Source organism: Pelmatolapia mariae, linkage group LG20 (genome assembly GCF_036321145.2).
Source record: "Pelmatolapia mariae isolate MD_Pm_ZW linkage group LG20, Pm_UMD_F_2, whole genome shotgun sequence".
NCBI lineage: Eukaryota > Metazoa > Chordata > Actinopteri > Cichliformes > Cichlidae > Pelmatolapia > Pelmatolapia mariae.
The window spans coordinates 35,259,775-35,283,115 of record NC_086244.1 but is presented as its reverse complement, the minus strand read 5'-3'; the positions used below and the strand labels follow the sequence as shown (position 1 = coordinate 35,283,115).

At 41.4% G+C, this 23,341-nt stretch overlaps 1 protein-coding gene across 3 annotated transcripts in view; it reads left to right on the top strand.

Moving 5' to 3' along the window:
- prex1 (phosphatidylinositol-3,4,5-trisphosphate-dependent Rac exchange factor 1) overlaps positions 1 to 23,341 on the top strand; it is an 80,980-nt gene that overhangs the window by 50,467 nt on the left and 7,172 nt on the right. For all 3 annotated transcript variants that reach the window (XM_063463784.1, XM_063463785.1, XM_063463786.1), the window contains exons 16-34: positions 60 to 205; positions 2,083 to 2,175; positions 3,953 to 4,101; positions 4,196 to 4,281; positions 5,801 to 5,940; positions 8,540 to 8,684; positions 9,439 to 9,611; positions 9,928 to 10,089; positions 10,742 to 10,952; positions 11,929 to 12,205; positions 12,984 to 13,202; positions 16,787 to 16,875; positions 17,534 to 17,616; positions 18,335 to 18,425; positions 18,530 to 18,658; positions 18,755 to 18,796; positions 19,593 to 19,810; positions 20,254 to 20,356; positions 22,330 to 22,473. In XM_063463784.1, the coding sequence (XP_063319854.1) occupies positions 60 to 205; positions 2,083 to 2,175; positions 3,953 to 4,101; positions 4,196 to 4,281; positions 5,801 to 5,940; positions 8,540 to 8,684; positions 9,439 to 9,611; positions 9,928 to 10,089; positions 10,742 to 10,952; positions 11,929 to 12,205; positions 12,984 to 13,202; positions 16,787 to 16,875; positions 17,534 to 17,616; positions 18,335 to 18,425; positions 18,530 to 18,658; positions 18,755 to 18,796; positions 19,593 to 19,810; positions 20,254 to 20,356; positions 22,330 to 22,473 (2,700 nt within the window). The remainder of the gene's footprint in view (positions 1 to 59; positions 206 to 2,082; positions 2,176 to 3,952; positions 4,102 to 4,195; positions 4,282 to 5,800; positions 5,941 to 8,539; positions 8,685 to 9,438; positions 9,612 to 9,927; positions 10,090 to 10,741; positions 10,953 to 11,928; positions 12,206 to 12,983; positions 13,203 to 16,786; positions 16,876 to 17,533; positions 17,617 to 18,334; positions 18,426 to 18,529; positions 18,659 to 18,754; positions 18,797 to 19,592; positions 19,811 to 20,253; positions 20,357 to 22,329; positions 22,474 to 23,341) is intronic.

Sequence of the window (23,341 nt, the reverse complement as noted above, 5' to 3'; positions counted from 1 at the left end):
CGTTCTGCACACATTTACCACATTTTTGTGTGTTTTTTTTGTTTTTTAATTTACTTCAGTTTTGGAGAAGAGCGAGTTTAAAGACGAGTCCCAGTTCTTCCGTTTCTACGCGGACGAGGAAACCGAGGGGACCGGCACCAAGAGCAAGCAGCTCCAGCGAAATGACTTCAAACTCATTGAAAACATCTTAGTCAAATCCCTTGTGGTGAGCAAAAACACTCATATACACACTTCCACATGCTCCCACATCTATACATGGATACCCAGATATTGCCAGAATCTGGGGAAAAAAAACACTTCTAGCATCATCATTTTCCCACGAGAAAAACGTGCTAATAATTAAAAGGTTTGCGAACATCTTTCCGATGCTCCAAACATGGCACAGAGATGCTTTGATTACCTTGCACAGCATTAACCACCCCAAAGACAAAACAAAAGCATGATGCAAAAATAACAAAAACAAGGTTTTTCAAGTTATCCTGTTACGCTGCCGGGCATAAACATGCATTTTGACAGTAGAACCCTGCATACATATATACCTGTGTGCCTTCTTCTGATCTCCACATCTAAATGTTATTAACACCACTATACACAGCCCCCCACCCCTCCCCCTCACTGGAGCACGAGTAGCTTTGATGACGACAAGCACATTTGAAATCGCTCTGATCACTATGCATCTGAGTGTTTTGCTCTGAATATAATTGTAATGTAATCAGCTGTATTGGCCGGGATGAATCTCTGTTGCGCTGCTGCTGATACAAGAGATAACTGTGAGAGATGACCGAAACGAACGGCAGCTGATGAATATTCTTGAAATACATTTGAAAATGTGAGCTGATGATTGATGACTGTAGTGCAGTTAAAAGCAGGACAAGACTTTTTCCTTCTTTAGTGCTTGATCTGCTTTAAAGACCTTTTAAAATGCGTTGTCAGTGAGCGTTGTGTAGCCATTTCTTTTTGTAGCAGCAGGAAAAGGTAAGAGTCAAATAAACAGCAGCTTAGTTTTGACTTTTATAGAAGGTGTAATTTGCAGCAAACATGTCCATATTCACTCCAGAACAGAGCGTCCAGTTTGACACTATTAAATATTCTTTGTAGAAAGAGGAGGGGCTGCTTAGGGGAATATGGTATGTGCACTAACTGCCCAGATATCGGGTCACCTAGCTTTTCAGTTTAATTCCAATCACATCTGTGGCGTGACTTCTGTTAATATCATTATCCTACAATAAAAGCATATAATATTTTTTCACACATACACTAAGGTCAGTCTGCACAACACTGGCTCAAGTGTTCGGGGGTTTCCACAAACTCACACAGAAAGTCAACTGTTTATTTGAGTCCATTATCTTCAGGGAAACCTAGAAGCATCATCAGCATCCCTTTTCATATCATAGTGAGAAGTAGGCACGCCATCTGGCTTTCCACAAGAAGTGGAAAAGGCCCTTTTCCTTGATTAGCGGAACTAATCCCCCCCCAATGCCTATTATTGAAGTGAAGTGCAGGAACTCTTTATTTTCCACGGTCATCTCCTCTGATATAACAGCAGAGATCCCCATCTTATCAGGACTGTGCAGCAGGAAGATGGCCCCAGCAGCTTAACTAATGGAAGCCGCTAATGTGTTTGGCGACGACAGCGTTTAACTTTAAGCCTCAACCCCAAGTGGGAATACAATATGGAGAGCAGAGAGCAACATCAGGCAAAGGCACCTGAGACGGAAAGAAAGTCACAAATGGCTAATGAAACTGTGATTATGTGTGAATAGTTTGCATGTGAGACCACCCAGAAAAAGTGCCGTAAATCACCTTTTTTTTCTTTAAAGCTTCAGTGATTTCTCAGACAAACCAGGTCACTGCCATGAAGACAAGTTGCAGTTTTATAGCCAGAGCCTACAGTTGCTTTCTGACTAACAGCACAGAATTACAGCAGCAGAACCCAGGGAGACAGAAAGATGATGAATATGTGTGCATCTAAAATTATTTTCCTGTTTGCTTACTTGTGATACTAAATCAGTTCAAGACATTTTAAGCCTGACAGTCAGCGGTGAAAATGTGGAAGTAATTAGTCGATTTTCTCTGTGCTAGATTCACCCCGAGGAGGAAGGCTACGGCTTTGAGATTGAGGAGAAGAACAAGGCCATCGTTGTGAAATCTGTCACCAGGGGCTCACACGCTGAGGTAAACACACACACACACACTTCTTCCAGCCTCGGGGTATCAGTTCCACTAGGTAATGGCTGTCTACTATCCGGACGGCTGCTGTCACTCTGTCTCGCTCCCTTTTTCGAGAACGCTGCTCTGATTGGCTTCAGAGCCATTTGGAGATATATTTTTACGTTTAGGAGGGAGCAGCTTCCATATTGGTATTTGTCCCGTCCGTGCCATTGTGTCAGCCTTCACTGATGATGGGGAGGGGAATAACAGTGACAGCTCAATGGCTGTGCTAATACAAGATGGACGAGCCAATGTTTTCCTGTCTTATTGATCATTCATCCTCTTTTTATGTCCTCCTACTCGGCTTAGACAGGTGACATACTTTACTTCTGGCCTGTCCGTCTCACAGCCCGGCCTGTATACTGTTAATCGTTGCAACGTTGTCATGAACACACATGATGGTGCCCTGGTTGTTTTTCCTCCACAGCCTGACTATAACTGTCATACTCCCCACTACACATTTGTATCCTCATTTCTCTCGTGTCCCTGTGCTGCTCTGCAGCTCTGGATAATCTTCATTTTTATGCACTGCCCAACTACCACACTAAACCTTTGCTTCTCTGTTCCTTATTACTCCTTTTTCCTTAATTTCTACCCCCCTCTCACTCTATTATTCATTCCCCCGTGCCCTCCACTCCCCACAGTGGGAGGATTGCTAGTTGTGACACAGCCCGTGTGCCAGCGCAGTGAATGAAGCTCAGCTGATTCCCATGGGGCTCTGAAAAGGGCTGAGAGGCACACACTCACACACTGAGCTCTTTCACTATATGATACTATTATAGAAAGTCACGTGCAGACTGGCACCCATGCTGTGTAATCACACACACATATACATGCACCCCTCTGCATTCAAATAGCTCTGGCTCCTCCCAGTCGTTCCTACATCCACGCTGGGCCTTCATCCAGAGTCGAGGTCTGGCTTAACCAAGGCTATCCCACCGGATCTTTGCCCAGGACACTGGACTCACACAGTGAGTGCACAGAGGCTGTATTCTTCTCACAACGTGACTGAAGATGACTGCATTTAAATGCATGCAGCAGGCTGATTTGCTGTGTGTCTGTCATTTGTAAAGAGATTTCAGAAGCTGAAATCCGACTGTGAAAAGCTTGAAAATGTTTGTTTCTTTGGGAGCAGGTATACTGGTTTGTGCGGCTGCAACGCGCCGTGACTGAAGAGATTGTATATTAGCTAAAGGAATCTGGCAAGATCCGACAAAGAGGTCGCAGGCAGAGCAACTGGCAACATTAGGAAAAAAATTATAAAGTGACGCCCTTCAGTCTGGAAGTGCGTGCAAATCTAATACAAAGCAGGCATGACACTCAGGTCTAGCAATCATGCATTTTTATCATATCCAGTGGCCAATCTTTATACGCACTCACTCCATACAACTTCAGTCAAATGCTGGAAAATACACGACAAGACAGAACAAGCTGTGGGAATTTGGAGCAGCAAACGATGCTTTTCGTCTTATCGCTTGTTTGTTTGTTTTCTTCTTTGCTCCTTGGAGGCACATTATCATATACCAGCACTTGATTGTGAGTAATTCACGTTAGACAGGGGAATTGTACACAGTCTCTGTCTCACTCCGGTACTTGCTCGTAATTTTAAATTGAATTGCAGTCCCCCGACCTGAAACTCTTACTGTGCGGATGTTGCCTTTGGGAGGGGGTTCAGGCTGAAGCAAGCTGCCACCTATAAATAACCACATTCTGTCTCCTGTCTGTCCGTCTGTCCGTGCAGATGGCTGGCCTGCAGGTGGGCAGGAAGATCTACACCATCAACGAGGACCTGCTTTTCCTCAGGCCTTTCTCTGAGGTTGAAACCATGATTAGCCAGTCCTTCTGCATACGACGCTCCCTGCGGCTGCTGGTTGGCACCAAGGCCAAGGAGTGAGGGATCATGCATATATACTGAAATACACAATGTCCACTCATATAGACCGCACTGGTCTGATTGGTATTTTCTTTTTCTTTTTTTTTCCAGGATTGTAAAAATCCCTGACAACCCAGACAGTCTCTCCTTCAGACTGAGCGGCTCTGTTCCTCCTCATGTCCACGCTGTGAGGAAAGGTAACTGACTTCTGTAGCCACAACAATCAGCAAAAATATGCATTTTTTTCAGAGATAGCAGAAGAATTTCATTATTACTTCTTCTGTCATGAACACTCAGAGAATAACACATAGGACGAAAGCACGGTACCAGAGTTTAATAAGTAGGCTACAATTTTTTATTGTAGTAAGTATATTACCCCAGATCGAAAATGTAATTTATAACAGTGTCGCTGTATCGTTAATATCTGGTTTCTGTCACATGGCGAAATGGCAAAAATAGTGTGCAGTTTTGTATTTAAAGGTAAAATAAGACCATCGCTTTGTACGTGTAATGGAAAAATAATCAGTTGAGCACTTGAGCACTTTACAGCTCCCGGGGAAGTGTAGTTAAATTATTATTTCTTGAATGTAGTTATAAGTGACCCATATTTTGCTTATGAGCCAACAGTGGAGATCCGTGAACAGATTTGTAAGATGTTGACCTTGTTATTTCTGCACCAGTGCCAGTAAATGCATTAAAAGTGTTTACGATGTCAGAAAGACAAATAATTCCGAGGGAATTCAAAGGAAAGATGAGGTAACTCTAGCCTCTAACCACCTGTTACGTTCTGCTCTTAGTGAGCCTCTATTAGGTTTTTATGGCCACCTGTCAGCCAGACAGCCCACGGTCAGGGTTCAAACCCTTAATAGAGCAAACTACTTTTCAAACACACACAATGTTCTGTGATCAGAGCTAAAACTGTAATGGGTAACTGAAAATACAGCTACTCCTGTTTTCCTTTTCGTTTCTCCTACTTTTCTTTAAGGCCTCCTTACCATACAGCCTGTTTGTCGGTCTCTAAATAGAAAAATCAGCAGTGTGTTTAGAAGTTAAATGAGGGATGAATCCCAATTTGTAACCTAGCAGGAGTAAGGCGAGGATACACACATGCACCCTAATAAAAAAAAGACCGGTACAGCCAAGAAATTTGGCCCCTTGGTTTTATTGTCTTTCCTCCACTTTCTCTCCCTCTTAAACCCACCTCCTTCTTCCCTACATGTTCCTTTTCTCACTTTCCTAACGTCCTCAATTACTTAGGACTCAGTATGACGTATGTTTCATTTGAATTCAGTGGCTACTATTTTTTACCCCATTGTTTTTAAATTACTTTGACTGGGAGATTTTCATTCATGGGTCAAGTAGTCTCCTTAATGTGGTTACTGCTGGCACCCTGGGTGGAAGTGATGCCATTGCTGGTATTTTTAGATTGGGCAGGAAGGTTAATCGAGGTGTTGATTGGACTTCCAGGCTGTAAAGCCATTAGTAGCTTGAGACAGCATGTTATAGCACTCCACAGAGTGATTTCCCATTTTCCTGTAGAAACAATAGGGAAAATGTTTTGTTGAGAACTATGGGAGTTGAATCCAAAAGTTAATTTTTTTAAATGAGTTCACTATGTTATACTTAATTCAAGAAGATGTTTCCCAGTGTATGTGTGGTGTTGTAAATGGTTTTTGCCTTTGTGCGAACTCATGATCCTGTGTGGAAATATTACAGGCTGGGAGGCAGCAGCGTCTGGTCTTCAGCCGGGCCAGGTCGTCCTGAAAGTCAATGGCAACAGTGTCAATCACAGCGACTACCAAGAGGTCCTGGAGCATTTCACAGCCCAGCACACTCACCAGGACCCTCTACAAGCGGTGAGCTAACACAGGCCAACAAAAAACAAACTATTCTGTAACATTAGAGCAGGTTTTCTAGCGTTAAGTCTCTTTTATTTAGCCCATATTATAATTAACAGTTAAATTCCAACAAACCACATCATCCTGCTCAGTACGGTGCATGGTGTTCTGTGAGGTTTTACAGTCCTTGTGTGTTGTTATGGCTCTAACTGTAAGGGAAATCCCTGAGCGCTTTATTTAGCAGACAGTAAACCAAGTAATGCCACAAGACAGCATGAATAGTGTCAGTGGTAGTTTTGGAAGTTAATATGTCAGATCATTTACTAATGTGGGAAAGCTCAATAAAAACCACATTTGACAAGCTAACAGCCCAAAGAATAGAGGTCAGCCAGACATTCCTGAGATGGTTCAGAAAAACAGCATTTGCATTAGTTGACTGCTCATTTCATCTGCATTTTTGGCTGGAATGGTAGGTTTCTTAGTGAGATCCAAAGTGAATTACAAGCTGTCACTAGTGCTGGGCGATATGGAAAAAATATTTATCACGATATGAATTCTTTTATATCAAGATAACGATATATATCACGATATACCACCTGACCTGTGGTCATCTGGAAAGTATGAAGTCTGTAAACAGCGAGTGGAGAGGGTGCAGTCTTTGTTTTGAGTTACCGTAAAGCATGTCGCAAATCCGGGTGCACGTAAAGCAGCACCATGTCGCAAAACCACAAGACGGAGTCATTATTTTTAACATCATTTTTTTATACTTTATTTTCTCTTGCATAAAGTTCAGAGTATGTATAGTGAGAAGACAACACTAATATATTTGCCACAGGCTATTTAACCCTTTAAGACCTACCATAGAACCAAGTCTGCCAGAGCTTATCTTTACATTTTACATGCTGTAGTGCCATTTGTGGGAGCATTTCAAGTTGCTATACATCAATACAACCGTTATAGCCCAAATTTTAATAATATGTATGCATTAAGTCCATAGAAACTACATAAATTGCAAAAGAAAGTGCAATAAACTACAAAAAAATTGAAAATCGTTTTTGTTTTGTTTTTTACATATATTTCTAGTTAGAGAAATTTAAGAGGCTTATCCCTCAAAACTGTAAATACAAAAAAGTTGCACAACATAGTTTCCAACCACAAGAAATTTATTTTGAGTGTCTTCATAGTTTTATGTTTGAGATACACTAATTTTTATATACTACAGGAAAAATGAAAATAAATATCATAATGCAAATTTGCAAAAAAACAGCATGTGCATCAAAATAAACTATTTCCAACAGTGTAATTTGACTTCTAAGCATCCCAGAAACGGTACAGAAAAGCATAAAGTCAAACATGACTTTTAAAAACACCAACATAGGCTTTGAAGGTAAAAAACTAAATTTTCCGCGAAAATGACGTCACTTCCGGTTTCGTGCAGGTAATGGCGGACACGCGATAGTTCGCGCTGCCTTATATTCCAACGTAGGAAGTGTTATGAACAGCTAATCGGATCGGCAAAGCCTGTTTCTGGAATATTATGTTTTTGTTGCTGGAAGTGCTTTTTATGCAATTTTTGCAAAGCCATATGTGGAAGGAAACTGTGACCTAGGACAAGCTAATGGAATAAGATGTAAGTACAACTCCTACGGTTTCATATGCAAAAACAATTATTGCGCTACCTTACGTGGTTCCAGTTCTACAGGGATTTAAAAATAGTTAGGCAAAACGGAGTGTGCCTGCTCCGACTGGTTGTAAAGGGTTAATGATATATTTTATGTAATAATTTATAAAATTAGTGTTAGAAACGATATAAACGATAGAAGACAAATGGCACGATAGACACTTTTCTATCGTCCACACGATATATATCGTCATATCGCCCAGCACTAGCTGTCACTATGTCGCTACAGGTTATTTAACTCAAAATACAGTCCTGCCTGGAGTGAAACAGTATCCACAGTGTTCATTCAGCCCCACTGCCAAAACTGCATGAGTTAAATCCTTTATTAAAGTAACATTAGTGAATTGTTTTTTTGTTTTTTTTTTGGGGGGGGGGGGTTCAGAGCCATGACTAGATAACAAGTGTTTATACTGAATACTAGATGGCCAATGTCAAAACTACAAACTCCTCTTTGGTTGTTTTGACATTCCTGCAGAAGCAACTCATGTCTCCAGGCAGTATTTCAAAAGGCTGCAGACAGAGCAGAGCAGGGTGTCCTCCGTATGATGTTTTGTTATGTCTTATTTTATTTAGCTGATCATTTAACCAGTTTGTTGTCAGTGGTTGAGTGCATTGCATTGTTCATTTAGGTGGAATCAGTCTTTATTGCATTGCCAGAGTAAAAGCTTCTCTGTCCATACTTTAGCTTCTTCCCTCTAAAATACGTGTATGAAGCGCTCTCATATTTACACAGCTTGATGTTGATGTTTCTGTTTCATCATGTTCTCATCCACATTAAAATTCCAATAAATAGTCTACCAAACACTGCAGCCATGCTGACGGCTGGCAAAACTAATATCGGATGGGTCTGTCTAGATGAACTGGTGAGAGAGAGAGGGCCCAGACAGCAGGCGCCCCGGCGACTGATTTTTTTGAGCTTTAATCTTCTTCCCACAGTGTCACTGGGTGTATCGAGCATTCGAGGATGTGAAAGAGCTACAGAGAGAGGGGGGTGCAGATGAGAAGGAGGACAGCCCTTTCAAGCCTTACCCAGTGGAGAATGGCTCTGACCACGAAGAGGACAAGGGCACCAATGGAACAGGTGAAACGTGGTGCTGTGAAATTGTTTGCAACAGTCTTTTGTTTTGCTCGGATTTAAAGTTTTATCAGTGTCGCAGTGTGTCTTTAATTTCTGTAAGAAGCTTTCAATCCCCAATTCCTTTGCGGTTTTTCCGCTCATGTCAGCTAGTTTCATTTCAGTCAGCAAAATGTATCTGAGCGAGATTAGTGCTGCTTGGCAGCTTTTTGCCTTGTGTGTGAATCCAGATTGATTGCAGGCTTCATGCTAAAAACACGTGACCCTGCCAAAAACATTACATCAAAACATTATGTTCCATCTACAATGCTTTTTTGTTTTTTGGTTTTTTCATTTGGCTTCTGACTTGGGTCATATTCACCGTGCCAGTAAAAGTGGCTTCAGCAGTAGGTAATTTGCTCTGGATATAGAAAATTCGCAGTTTGAAAATTACACTTCCTCACGCTACAGTCATAGGACGCCATTAAGTAATATTCAGTGTACACTTAGTGGCCAATTTTCCCACAGTGCTGGCAGGGTAAGCACACTTGACAGATGTGCAGCACACTGTGTACCTTTACATGTGTCATTACTAAAATGACTTAAAATGATATTGTGTTTTTCCCTCAGAGGTTTTTATACGCACTACATTTTTGTTTTTTCATGATTTTGAAGTGAATGGAGTTTTTTTAAAACATGCACATATCATTTGATTTTTTTGGGGTTATTGTATTTTAGTTGGTTATTTGTCAAGAATTTAATTGAAATCTGTGATCCACAGACTGCAAGCTGGGCAGACTCTCCCTGTGTGACCTGCCTCTGGTTAGTCTGACAGTTGATAACGTTCACTTGGAGCATGGCGTGGTATATGAATATGTGAGCACTGCTGGCATCAAGAGCCATGTCCTGGAGAAGATAGTGGAACCCAAAGGCTGCTTCAGCCTCACTGCGAAAGTGAGTTTTGTCAAGATGAGGAGAAGTTTGTTCAGCTAAAGCTTACATATGCATTTGTCGTTAGACTGGTGGATAGTCATGCTAAATATTGCTTAAGTTTCAAACAGTAAAGTCAGCTTAATATTTTGTTTTTGCTTCTGGTTTCACTTACTGGAACTGGAAAGCAGAAAGTTTAGCTGGGGTAAAACTCAGCTGCCTTATTTCGCTGCTACAGCTAGAAATGCTAATTTGCCAGTGATTGAAATCGACTAAATTGGGTTCCTAAACTGTTATTGTCAAGGTGATCCATCCTCAGCAATTGTTCTTGTCTCTACAGATCCTGGAGGCGTTTTCTGGCGATGACAACCGCTTCGTTCATAACTGCAGCCAGCTCATCTCCCAGAACGACCGAGTCGTTACCATGCCTCAGTACGAGTTCAGACAAATCTGCGACACCAAGCTGGAGAGTATCAGTAGGCGTATCAGCAGCTATCAGCAGGTATTGAGGCATACTTGTGTTTTCTCTTGAGCATAGATGTGAACACAGGAATGTTCCGGTATTCAGTCATATTAGTTTACTAAACACAGTTTATTTTGTGACATGTGACTAAACGGTTCAGTGGAACATCCTTTTCTATAGCAATAAATTCACATTTTTGCTCCCCCCAAAAAAGACATGGCAAATTTTCTTTTCTTTTTTTTTACACTACTCATATTGCATTTAATGCTTTTTGAGCAGCTTGGTGAAAGTGTGTTAGAGTCTGACAAAATGCTTTTTCAAGACAGTTGTGTTTGTCGTGTAGACCACATGCCACTACCTGGTAAACACATTTTGATATTTGTCTTATTTTTTCCTTACATATTACACAGACTGTAAAAGAAATCATATAAAATCCAAACCCACTGAATTATTTAAAATAGCATCGCATCTAAGAAACATCCAGGAGCTTCATTCTGATAAGAAAGCTAATATCTACAATGATTAAATGCAAACTTTAATGAACTCAGTCGCTAAACATACCGGAACCCTTATCAGAAGCTTTACGATATCATGAAGATGCAACAGTTGTAGTCATATCATTTTTTAATTCACTAAACTCATTACCTTCTTCTTCATGGCTTCTCCCGTTTTGTTTCTCTTTTTCACACAGTTTGCTCTGGAACTGAGGAACAAGGTGTGGCCCTCTGTCAGGCAGGCTGGGGTTCGCCCTCACCCACTGGGCTGCATGGACTTTGTTCCCACCAACTGCCACATCAACTTGATGCAGGTCTCCTACCCCAAAAGCACTACCTCTGCCGGCAGGACTTTCAGCATCCGTTTTGGTCGTAAAAACTCCATCTTTGGCCTGGACCCCGACCAAGGTAGGAGCTGCGCACAGTCCTCTAACCAAGAAGATTAGAACAATCTCAACAGTGTCACATTTTCACTGCGTAAAGTAAGCGTCGCTGGGATTTATCCCTCTCATGGAGGAGCTTACCACTAGCTCAGTGGTCATTTTGATGCTTTAATGCATTTGATGCTGTGACTGGACCAACCCCAGCCTCCCAGTGTAACCAAAAAGGCTCAACAAGGATTCTCATGGTAAAATTAGATGAGTGGGTTGCTATTAAGACTCCATTAGCCCTCGGCCATTATATTCAAATTATTGACATGAGAAGTGAGTGAATGATGTAAGCAAAGACCTCAGTGCAGAGCAGGAATGAGTTCACTCTGTGGTGCGTTAGAGGTCACAGAGCAGAGGAAAAAAGGGAGCGATTTAGTTGAAACGGAAAGTAGAAGATGTTCAAGGAGAGAATAAAGTTTGGAAATACTTTTAAAATTTGGTTTTCAATAGGAATTTTAGAGGTTAACATGTGAACTTCTACTCTCAGCAAAGATGAAAACGCAGTACAGCTGTCTAGACAGCAGACAGTCAGCATTGTTCCAAGATGGTCGGCCCCATCTTTCCTCTGAACACCAGCTGCCGGTCAGACATCTGCCAAGCACTTGTACTGATGAGATGTTGCTGTGGCTCTTTTTTTGAAAGTTGTCGTTAGAGTTTGAACTGTCTTAGATCACCACGAGTATTAAATCTGTTTTCAGTTTTTGGATATGTCAGGTTATTACAGCTTAGCTTGGCATTCAACCCAGATAAACAGGTTTGCTTTTACTGCGTATATTAGCTGAACGATGGTCTTTTTAAGACTTTGTTTTTCATCAACACCAAATTAAGAACAGATAAGAGTATTACTTCATAGCTTTTGAACATCTGGCATAGATATAATTGTCAGAGCGTGAAGTCTTTTTCATTCAATCACCCGTAACATCTCTCCTCTCCTCGCCTCTCCTCTCCTTTAGCACAACTGAACCCCATGTCCCACACTCAACATTGCATGACCAGCATGGGAGCTCCGTCCTGGAGCTGCTCTGGTTTGGATGGGGATGAAGCGGATGGCAGCGGGGAAGTGAATGTCGACGGAGGGGAGGGCTTGAATGATAGTCGCCACGGAGAAGGCGGTTTGAGTTTCCTGCTCAAACAGGAAGACACCGAGACACAGGACGCCTACATTTACTTGTACAGTCGTTTGGACGTTGCTGTGAGGGAAATGAAGCAGTATGTTGCTCAAATAGATGTGTAAGTATTACAGCTCGTATTCATCACGTTTAATTTAACAGCACTGAACCTTATTTTCACATAAATTTTTTCTTATCTTTTGAAGGTTATGCCTATTCTGCAGATGTTTTCACATATTAGAAAAAAGAAAACTTTTACTCACATCCATTCAGAAAATAGTCTCAGCATTACCGACCTTCTGCTGTTATCAGATATTTCCATTCCACTACTGTTTTTGAGTAGGCTATTTTCGTAACCTTCACGCTGACATTCAGAGATCCCTGCGTGAAAAGCTGTTATCCCCACAGCAGCCTGTCTTTGTCTGTCCTCCCTCTGCCTTGTTTAAAGCTGAGGATTTACAAAAGGAACATTCTTCAGGCCCAAAATATTTATGGGCCAGGCCCAGTACAGGAACAGGGAGTGAGGCCAGGATAACATCAAGAGAAAGAGACACATATTGTGTGTCTGTGCTGAGGAAGGGGTGTGACAATTTGAATGAATACATGTGTATGTTTTAGTTATGGGGGAGCCCATTCATTGTGTATTGTATTAGAAATGTAAGCATAACAGTGTCTTGACATGAAGACTTTAATTTGAATATGAATGACTATGGATCAAGTTGTATGAAAGCTTTGAATATGCTAAAAACATAACACAAAGGTATGGCATATATGTTATATAAATTATGATATATGCTCTGTATCATATGCTAAAGATATGTAGATAATATCTCCAAGGTAAAGATAAATATCCATATTTTGTTGTTTTCAGATATATTTGTTTATATTTTTTTCTCTAGGCTGTTGTCATCCATCACCGAACCTACACAGCTCCAAGGAGAGGGCGGAGAGCCTCCAATCGACGAGGAAAATCAGCCGCCCGCCCTGGTCCCCTGTGAGGATGGCTGTGACCAGGACAAAGTGGAGCAGGGCGGCACCAAACGAGTCTGCTTCAAAGTGAACGAGGAGGACCAGGAGGACTCCGGCCACGACACAATGAGCTACAGGGACTCCTACAGGTAAGTGCTTACTGAATATGCAGCTACAGGTTACAGTGTAACCTGGCATGGAAGCCTTAAACACACATTATTCAAAAAGCACCTGAAAAGGTGATAACAAGGCACTGATAAGACACATTAGATAAAGCTCCAGCTACACAGGCTTAGGTTGAAGACCCCCGGAAAACCATGAAAATATGAGTTTCATTGGCCTGGAGTTGGTAACTAGGGGCAAAATCATCTTAATATGACAGAAATTCCCAATGTTCAGGACAATGCTTAAGATGATGGTGATGAAGAAGAAGGCCTTGCTGGCTTGTTAGCCCATGGAAACAGGATATGCTGGATATGCTTAGGGAGCAAACTGCACTGTCTATCAAAGATGCTGGGAAAAATGGGATTTACTTTCATATTGGAAAACACAACTGGACTATATTCTAAAAACTTTTTATCTTGCTCTTGATTTCAAACTGGCATATTAGAGCATACTTTCACTTTTTCTGTATATTTCTATTGCAAGTCAGCATGATATCATTTAAAGTGGTATTTACCTCATGGTTTTCTGGGGGCCTTCAAGGTATTTACCTCTCAAATTATATTTTCTACAATTTGAGACCTAAGTAGCTTATATATAACTCAAATATATAACTTGAAACACTTTGACCTTAATTATTTAAAGTAATATTTTCATTTCATTCTTTCTTTATTCATTCATCTGTTATAGCAGCATCGCAGATTAAAAACAACTCCTAAAAAACAAAAACAGTGCTCTGAGACTCTCCACAAACCTATAATGCTTCTCATTTCCCCCCTTTGGAGGCTATAATTCATTCCAGATGTTGCCATTTTAACTGAGATGCAGGGCTAAAAATGACTTCAAAATGCGCTGGTTGAATCTGGTTATGTCATTTGCTTGTTGCAAGTTCATTCAGATGATTTTTTTTTTTTTGAGAAGGAGTGTGTGTGTGTGTGTTCACTGAACAGAGTGCCACTGAGCCCCACCCTCCACCACCCACTAAGATATAGTTATTGGTTGTCAGTGCGGTGGGCTGGTGTATAATAAAGCGAAATGTTTGGGGCGCGGCCTCCTCACCCGCTCTGTCATTAAAGCCTGGCCACGTCATGTGAAATGCAGCTACCTCATCGTAATAAAATGTATAGCAAAATGTCGGCTCTTCTGTGTGTGGTATAAACACACACTCATGCACTCACACTTGCACACAGAGCTGTTTACTCAGGGTTTTTTGAGGCCAAGTAGGAAAAAAGTACTCTGGTCAAGGTAGCTGTACAAAGCTTCCTAGTGAATGTGGATGAATCATCCCACTTGTAAAATTTTGCATGTGATGAAAAGTGCTTATGTGTTTCACATGTGGGTGGTGCTTTTTTTTAAAGTTTTTGTCCAGCTGAGAGAATCAGGCAGTAAAGCCTGAGGTGGTGACAGACCACAGTAGAACTCAACAGCTGGAGGTCAATGGCCAAGCGCAGCCTGTGACAGACGCAATGTTAGGGGAAGGACAGGGGAGAATGACTTTTACACACACACATGCACAAACACACACACACACACACACACACACACACACAGGGTCAACAACAAAAAAATGCAAAGAGGACTGGGGTGAAAAAATACACGAAGAAAATAGTGTTTGTTCCAAACTCTGGTATATTGTGTCTCCCATAAATCACTGCTTCCCTAGTGTGCGTGTGTGCGTGTGTGCGTGTGTGTGTGTGTGTGTGTGTGTGTGTGTGCGTGTGTGTGTGGTGTTGTTCGGACCTTTTTTCATAGTAAGGTGCTGCTACATGTTGCTTACACGTGATGATGGTGGTGGAGAGAGCTGTAGGTGAGCATTTAGACTGAGATGTGGTAATCCACAGTGAGCGCTGTGTGGATGAGAGCATCATCCATCAGAAGTAGATGTTAGATCGCAGGATAAAGTGTACTGATCTGCACTAGACCTTCTCTTTAATGGGGAGAAGTGAACCCAGACACATACTAGTAAAATACTCATCTTAACCACTGAATCCCTTCCCTGTCTGAGTCCAGATTTTATTTTTTCTATTTAAAATTCCTCCAATCTACTTTTTCCAGGTAGCTCAGAGGTAGATTGTATCACCATTTGTTTCTTGTCCTTGCTTGCCTAATATGTAAATAAGCCTAAAAATCACCTATAATATGTATCTTTTCTAGGAAAATGTGATAAAAATATATTAAGCGTCTAATGGATTATGGAACAATATAATCATTCAAGCTGTTTTAGTGAATATGCTGACATTATTAGCTTATTTTAAACCTTTTTTTAAAAAATTGCATTGAATAGCACATAAATAGCGTATAACAAATGGCTACAGTTTAAGTAGGAATGTCAGAAGAAGCTGCTAATGAGTTGTTCACTATCACCACACCTGTATTAACAATTGAGAAGATATCATCTTGTATATAATTTAATGTAAGTGAGACCATGAGAGCTGTGTGCAGGGGTGTGTGTTTGCTTTTAAGGGAAGGCCAGATCCATTACTGCGGACAGGTTAATTATCACAGTAGTACTCACACTGTTGGCAGGAGATGTGTGAAGCTAAATTGGATGTCACCTTTTCTATCCATGTGTGTGTGTTTGTGTGTGAGACAAAGGCAGAAGCCAAGTTTGTGTGCATGCCTCTGAATTCAGTGAGGAAATGCAGCTCCCTATAACGAATCAGATAGAAAAAGGGAATAATACAGTATAAAGAGAGGAACATATATCATTTTACTGTAAGTATGTGATATTGTTTTTGCACAAATTTATGAGAAGCCAGTGGAGAATTCAAGCCAAGTTATCATTGTAGCACCTCTACGGTAGCCACCCCCACCATCCCAACAGCACAAATTTACATACATTGGACACCACAGAATAACCCAGCAGGTGATATCCAGGCTCCACTCCCCCCACTTTGTCACCCTGCCAGCCCAGATAATAGTAAAGCAACACAAAGCCAGTGATGGTGTTTTGTAGGTCGTAGTCGCTCGTAGGCCATTTGTCATGGTAATTCAGCTTGTGAATCATTCTGAACTTCTCTGAGGGGGATTGCAAGCGTGCTCACTTAAAGCCATGTATAATTTGAGCCACATAAATCTTCCACTTGCTCCCGGTAATCATGGTGAATCACATCGATGTATGACTATAAATACCAGCCCCGCTAAGGCTGAAATTGTCTCCGCACACCAGCAAATGAAGAAAGGATTACAGTCCCAACTAAGCGTGAAAACTAGGAAAAGAAGTTGTTCATAAAAGTGTCTTTGTAAAGTGGAGAGCTCCATTTTACGCACGCGCGAATTATATCCAATTTATTTGGGAATCTGATATAGCTACAGTTTTACTGAATGCAGCTCTGTGTAAGGCAGCAGCAGTTGTTGTTGTTGTGAGAAGCTTTTAATTACCTTTGGTTTCATATACTGTAAATCAGAAAAGGCATTTACAATCACAAGGATTATTTGGCAGCATAATTACTAGATGCAGCTTTCCAAATCCTCTCTGTGGTTTAAGAACGGAATGAGCCCTTTTTTTCCCCCCTAATGCTTTTTAACTGGTGCTACTTGTGTGTGTGCATGTGTGTGCTCATTGTTACAGTGAATGCAACAGCAACAGAGACTCCGTCCTGTCCTACACCAGTGTGCGAAGTAACAGCTCTTACCTGGGGAGTGATGAGATGGGATCAGGTAATACACGGCTTGAAGTTGATCTGTGCATGTGTAAATAAGCAAGGTGTATTTAATGTTTTGGCTCTCCTCCACATTGAATTTTACACGACACACTGATCAGATCCGATGTTGGAATGAAAAGCCAGCTCAAAGGAAAAAAGAAGCATCTCTGTTCCAAAGTTAATTGGATGTAAATAATATAAGCTAGGCTTATGCAAACATACACTTCTGGATGCTTAAAATCAAGAAATAAAGGATATTTCCGTAAGAATAAATCTGTGGCAGCCGTCTCGTGATTTACTCTGTGCTACCTCATGTTTTCCCAAGACACAGAAATCCTCTAGATATAGCTTGGAGGTGACTGTGGCTGGATATTATAGAAGCAGCATTTCATTTAAAGCCACAATAATGTGCAGCGAGCCAAGTATGTGTCCACTGCTATTTATTGCTTTGTTTTTTATCAGCGTTAAGTCATGAACAGCTCATGCTGAGATGTTGCGTTGTAATAATTTATTAGCCTTCATTCGGTTTAATATGATGCTCAGGTCAGATTTTGCAGTGACAGATGGAGAGAAGTGTGTTTTAATAAGCCCAGATGGTCGAATAAAAATTAATACTTGTTGTAGAAAGTGTGATCATTGCCTCTCATCAGCTATTTGTTTTTACTGTCAACTAGGGGACGAGCTGCCGTGCGACATGAGGATTCCCTCTGACAAACAGGACAAGCTGCACGGCTGCCTCGAGCACCTTTTCAACCAGGTTAGTTCGACTGTTGAGTTAGGAATAGGTAATTCCTGATTAACTTGGAATTTTTTGCTGTATTTCCCCAAAGTGCTTTGCCTAAGCCCTGGCCTAACCCTAGTTTTTAAACAGACTTTAAACTCAGCCACTAGATGTAGAAGTTAAAGATGAAGAAACAGGGAACACACATGTCAGCATTAACCATTTGGAACAGATCACTGTGATAGTAATCAGTCGGCATCTGGGCTGAGTTACCTCATGCGGCTTGCTGTCCTCTGTTCGGGATTCTGGCTTTCTCTCTCATCTCATGACTTCCTTTCTTTCTCTGTTCTCCACTTTGTCTCCTTGAACACACACAAGCTTTTACTGATGCGTGGACTAAGTTGAAGACATACGTCCGTCGTTTCATCTCTTCTCGATGTCCTTTGATTCCCTGCTGGTGGAGCTGGGGGGTGATAGGGGCACAGCTACTTTGGCTGCAGTAGTTCTTTGCACATGTAAACAGCAGCTCAGGGGGGCTGCTAACACAGACCTTGTTGTTGTTAATTCTGGAAAACCTTTGCCAGAAGTTACTGCAAAGTTCTGTGTGTGAGCTTGTGTGTTTGCGCTTGAGCGACGCAGAAATAAAAGCGGTAGTTAGAAAAGAATGAAAGGTGTGTGGAGTCTGAGGCAGTGAACTAGAAGAAAAACTGGCTTCATTAACTGAGTGTGTGCATGCTTTTATTCCTGCACGCAGGTTGACTCAATCAACAGTCTGCTCAAAGGACCCATCATGACCAAGGCCTGCGAGGAGACCAAGCACTTTTATTCTGACCACAGCCAGCCAGGTACAGATTTGTTTGTGTGTGTAAGCACTGTCGAAAGGTGTCACTAAGTTTCTGTCAGAGAGCTGGCGCACAGGCTTACAAGTTCTCTGGTTTAACATGAACAGAGTTTCGCCAAACCGAAGACTGGACTGTTCGCTGTCGTTACGTTATCCATAAGAACATCCAGGAAGACCCTTGGAACCTGCCCACCTCTATCAAAACCCTGGTGGAGAGCCTACAGAGATTTGTGGATGGTTAGTAGAAAACACATGCATGCGCGCATGCATGCCACGTGTTCATATACAGTTACAATCTCTCACTCCATCTTGTTTTTTCTTGTTTCTTTATAGATGGAAAGAACCAGATCCTCCTGGCTCTGCTCAAGTGCACAGGTAGAGCAGCGTGTCACCGGTAGAAGAGAAAATCAGTTTATATTCAGATCAGCTCAGCAGCAGATAATCAGACTAGGTTGAACCCAGTTCTAATTTTCCATAAAAGTAACAGAAGAGGTGGACTGTGCAGTCACCCAGCAGAACTCAGGTCTTAAGCAGCCAGAAAGGTCTCAAAACAGGAGCATTTGAAATTATTATTATTCTAACAGCTCTTTGCATATGAGGTCATCCATCATATGAACTTACAGCCAGATTCACATCAGGAATTCTGCAAATCTTTAAAACCTAATTTTAAGGATCCCATACATACACATGTATATTTATGTAGGTTTATTTCAAAAGTAATGAACACAAGTAATGAACACATTTCCAGTGATTTCCAATCATTAAATCAAAGTTTTAGCATCATTTTTTTTTAAAAGATCATAATCAGATGTGTGACTGTGTGCTGGAATGAAGATTGGTTTCAGAGCACAACATACTCTAGTCTGAACTTTCTCCAGTGACATATGGCATTAGTTAATGGCAGATATCCTCTCATGGTATTCAAGCCAATAGAATCAACTGTAAGCATTAGAGCAAGTTCAGGATATGTAATAAGAGAGGTTACAGTAAGACTGGGATACCTTACCCTCTCCTCCACAGTGAACTTCCTTTTTCTGCTACAGATGTTGTTTTATGTTGTCTTCTTTGTTTTCACTGCTTTTTTTCACCCACTTCAACTTAGTCGTGTGCCCCCTGAACTCTCTGTGTCACTGATCTTATCATTCCTTTCTTTCTCCCCTACCAATACCAGACACATCTCTGCAGCTGCGAAGGGACGTGATCTTCTGCCAGGCGGCGACGGCTGCTCTGTGCACGCTAGCCGAACAGGTGCTGACTGCACTGCGTTCTCGCTTCAACAATGCCGGCGAGTACCAAGAAGACGGCAAGGAAACCAGCCGCAAGTGGCTAGAGCAGATATCCGCCATTGGTATTTTGCTGCACTTCCAGTCCACACTGGCTCCACACCTGGTGAGGACAAGTTTTGTATTTTTGTTTAGTTCTTAGAAAGTTGGCTACATAGCGTTGTGGTTTGCACATTTGCCTACTAAACCCAAAGATGCTCAATTCGAGCCTGGGAGGAGGCACGAATCCCTTGGGGGACTGCCTCAGTGATGTAAAAATCTGCCAAATCAAATATGCAGCGCTTCCTGCTGTGGTGAGTGCTCATGAATGAGGAAGCAGCCGAAAGTAGCTTTGTTTACCTATTAGGGGGAAAAAACAACAGGGTTCATAGTTTGGTGTAAATTTTAAATAATAACTTTCCTGTTGCAGCTTTTTTTTTTGTGTGTGTGTGTCTTTCTGAATCAAATACTCTGAAGTCTGTATGACTCTGTAGCCGCACAGCTGTCTCCACAACTACCCAAACTCTTACTCTGGTGCGACTTCTGAGCTTTCTTTCTTTCCTCGGGCAGAAAGAGGAGCGGACCATGCTGGAGGACACCAAGGCGGCCCTGTCGGATTTGGACAAAGTCACTGTGTTCTTCAGGCAACTGGAGGATGAGTGTCTAGTAGCAAGTAAGAGACTCCCATCAACAAAGACTGACTTGCCTCATTCAAAGCGCACTAGCGTTAATGAGCAGCTGTATGGTTTCACCAATTCTGAATGAACTTCTATTGTGTGGATGCGTGGTCGCTGCTGAGGGTGAAATTGCCATTATGCCACTGCAGATTTCATTTTCTTTTCCATGAAGAGCCGCTGAAAAGGAACTCAGACAGATCTGTGGTGACTCCATAAATCACAAGGGCAGAGCATTTCAGATATCAAGGTCGCCTCTTTTAATCTTTATTGCTGCTGAGAGACACATGACATATGTCACATGAGCACCCCTATAATATAAAAACAATATTTAAGTACTTACGAACATAAATTGCAGTATGTGATATATTGGAGTAATGTTGCTTTGAAGCATGACAATAGTAAGCTTTCTCCTGCCAATTCACCAAAGGGTCCAAGCATTTATTACAGTGTAGTGCTGTAGTTTCAGCTGAGGATGCAACCAGGTTGTTCAGAGTGGGCTTTGTGGACATCTTTACATAACTGGGTCCATTTGTGGCTTTAATAAGCTTGGTATCTGCATTCACTGAAGGTGCTCCGGGTTACCGGAAACCCTTAAAGTCAAAGATACAAAGGATGACTGCATCGTGAATCGCTCCTCTTTTCAACAGCCTCAATGTGGCCAGCAGAGATTGCTGCTCAAAGGAAAAGCGCAACGTGCACTTCCCATTTTAAAAGGCAAATCTGTGGATGAAGCAGGAATTTGCTATTCTGTGTTCATGCTTGGCTGGAGAAAATATTTTGTGCACACTTGCATATATTTTACACAAAAACATCACTCAGTGCATGCACTAACGTATTGCTATCAGTCATTAGTATTGTATTCCTTTTGTATGGCAGGTATGTGGGGATAGATATACTTTACAGGCCCAGTCTGGTACAGTTTGCTATTAAAAAAATGTTAATGTTAACCAAGCTTCTTTGCTGACATCAGCTCAGACTGCTGTAGTGCAGGTAGATGGTTTTTGGCGTCAGAGTCCATTGCACACTATTGATTTGCTAACAGCATTTTCAGAGGGATGAGAGGTATATGTAAGGTACAGATGTTTAAGCACCACAGAGTCTGAAGGACCTTGAAAGGATCACAGTCAATCCCACAAGGTTATTGCTCGGTAGGTTCTCTAGAAAAAAGGATTGACCCCAGAGGTCACGCAGCAAAGGTCATTTTTTTCCCATTTTCTGACAAGTGCTCATGTATCACTGCTAGAAAAGGTTAGGAGAATTGAGCACAAGTCAGCTTCAGATTTATAAATGATTACTTATCTTATATTTTTTTTATAGATTCATCACAATTTCTTTCAAACGTACAATTTTTAAAAATGTGCCAGATATTGATGCAATTTAAAGGGTAAATAGAGAAATCAGGTACCTCTGTTTATTTGTCCTGCACATGGATCTGGCAGCCTGTCTGTGTTTATAAATTAAAATGCAGTTATTTGCAAACCTCCACTCATCTGTGTGAAAGTGATTGCAGCCAGTGTGAGTCAGACTGCAACTGGTCGGAGACCGGTTGCCTCCCACCTCCCTGTGCAGCTGCCTTGTGATCAAAAGTGGTCGCCCAGAGGTTGACAGTGTTAGCAGCTAGCTGCCATGAGAACTTGGAATCAGTCACCAAATGAAAACCCCCCAAAAATAAATCAAATAATTCAATAAATTCAATCTTCAGTGAGGTTACTGTCCTATTTTGACTCTAGTGTAACTGAGCCACTTCTAAGTTTTTCGTTTAGTTTTTGATTTAACACCCAGCTATTAATGAACTCTGAATATGTGTTTGCTAGACATATGCAGCATTACATTTTATTACACAATATCTAAATGTATTAAAATGTAATGCAACACACTTTGCACGTTTTCATTTTCAAGAAGGGCACGCCTTCGCCTTTTTTGTTTTGTTTCTTTTAACTTCTCCCTCATCTCTGTATGTGTGTTGCAGACACACCAGTGTGTTACCAGGTGGAGGGCACCAGGCATGCCCTGAGGGTCACCCTTTACCTGGACAGCTGTCACTTCAATGAGCTCCCCAGTCGGCTCCAGAATGGAGGCAGCCTCAAACTCCACACTGTCCTGTTCACCAGAGGTAAGAAAGGCAAAGAACATAATTCCAGGGTGTAGTTCAGCTAGTAAAACATGACGTAGCGCTGGCAAGTAGAGCCACGTGGTCCGAGTATCTACTCAAAACCTTTTACTGTGGAACAAGCAACAAATCATACAATGCATCAGGCACAAATTCACTTATATACATTATACATATAGCCTTGGATCATTAAAAACACTCAATGCACCATGCAGCCTTTCAGCCTCTTACACATGTGCGTTTCCTTAGAACTTTATTTGATTTTATTAAGTTAGACTGAAGCCTTGTATTGACCATTTAAAACACTCACTTTAGCGCTCCCTGAGTCTTAGTCAGCCTAGTATGAAAGTAAAGCATTATACCAGTCTGCCAGTTAGCTGCTAATTTTCCATGCACAAGTCCTCATCGGATCATTAATCTCATGAGAGACACCATATTGTTTACCGTGTATTTCTGAATACAACAGTGCTCCAAAACATTTAGTAGTGCAGATTTGCAGATGAACATCGCCACCTACTGGAAAAGAGTCTTGACTGCAGCGTATGGGGAAACACAGTGATATATATATAATGAGGATATATTTTTGTCACATATATGCACACTCACACACACAGCCGTTACATAAAGTTAATGCCATAGGGTTATTAAATGTCAATGTCACAGAGTCAGTCAGAGGTGGTCAGGTTTAGTAAATGGTGTGTTTACATCTATGTTTAGGGTAATTGATCAGTTTTGAAGCAGTGAGGTTTTTCGATTGAGGATAGGAAGTTCAGATAAATGTGATTCAGTGTGTTAAACTACAGTCAGGGTTTTAGATCAATGACATGAGACAAACAAAAATATCTGAATTTATGCATTGTCCTCTATTTCC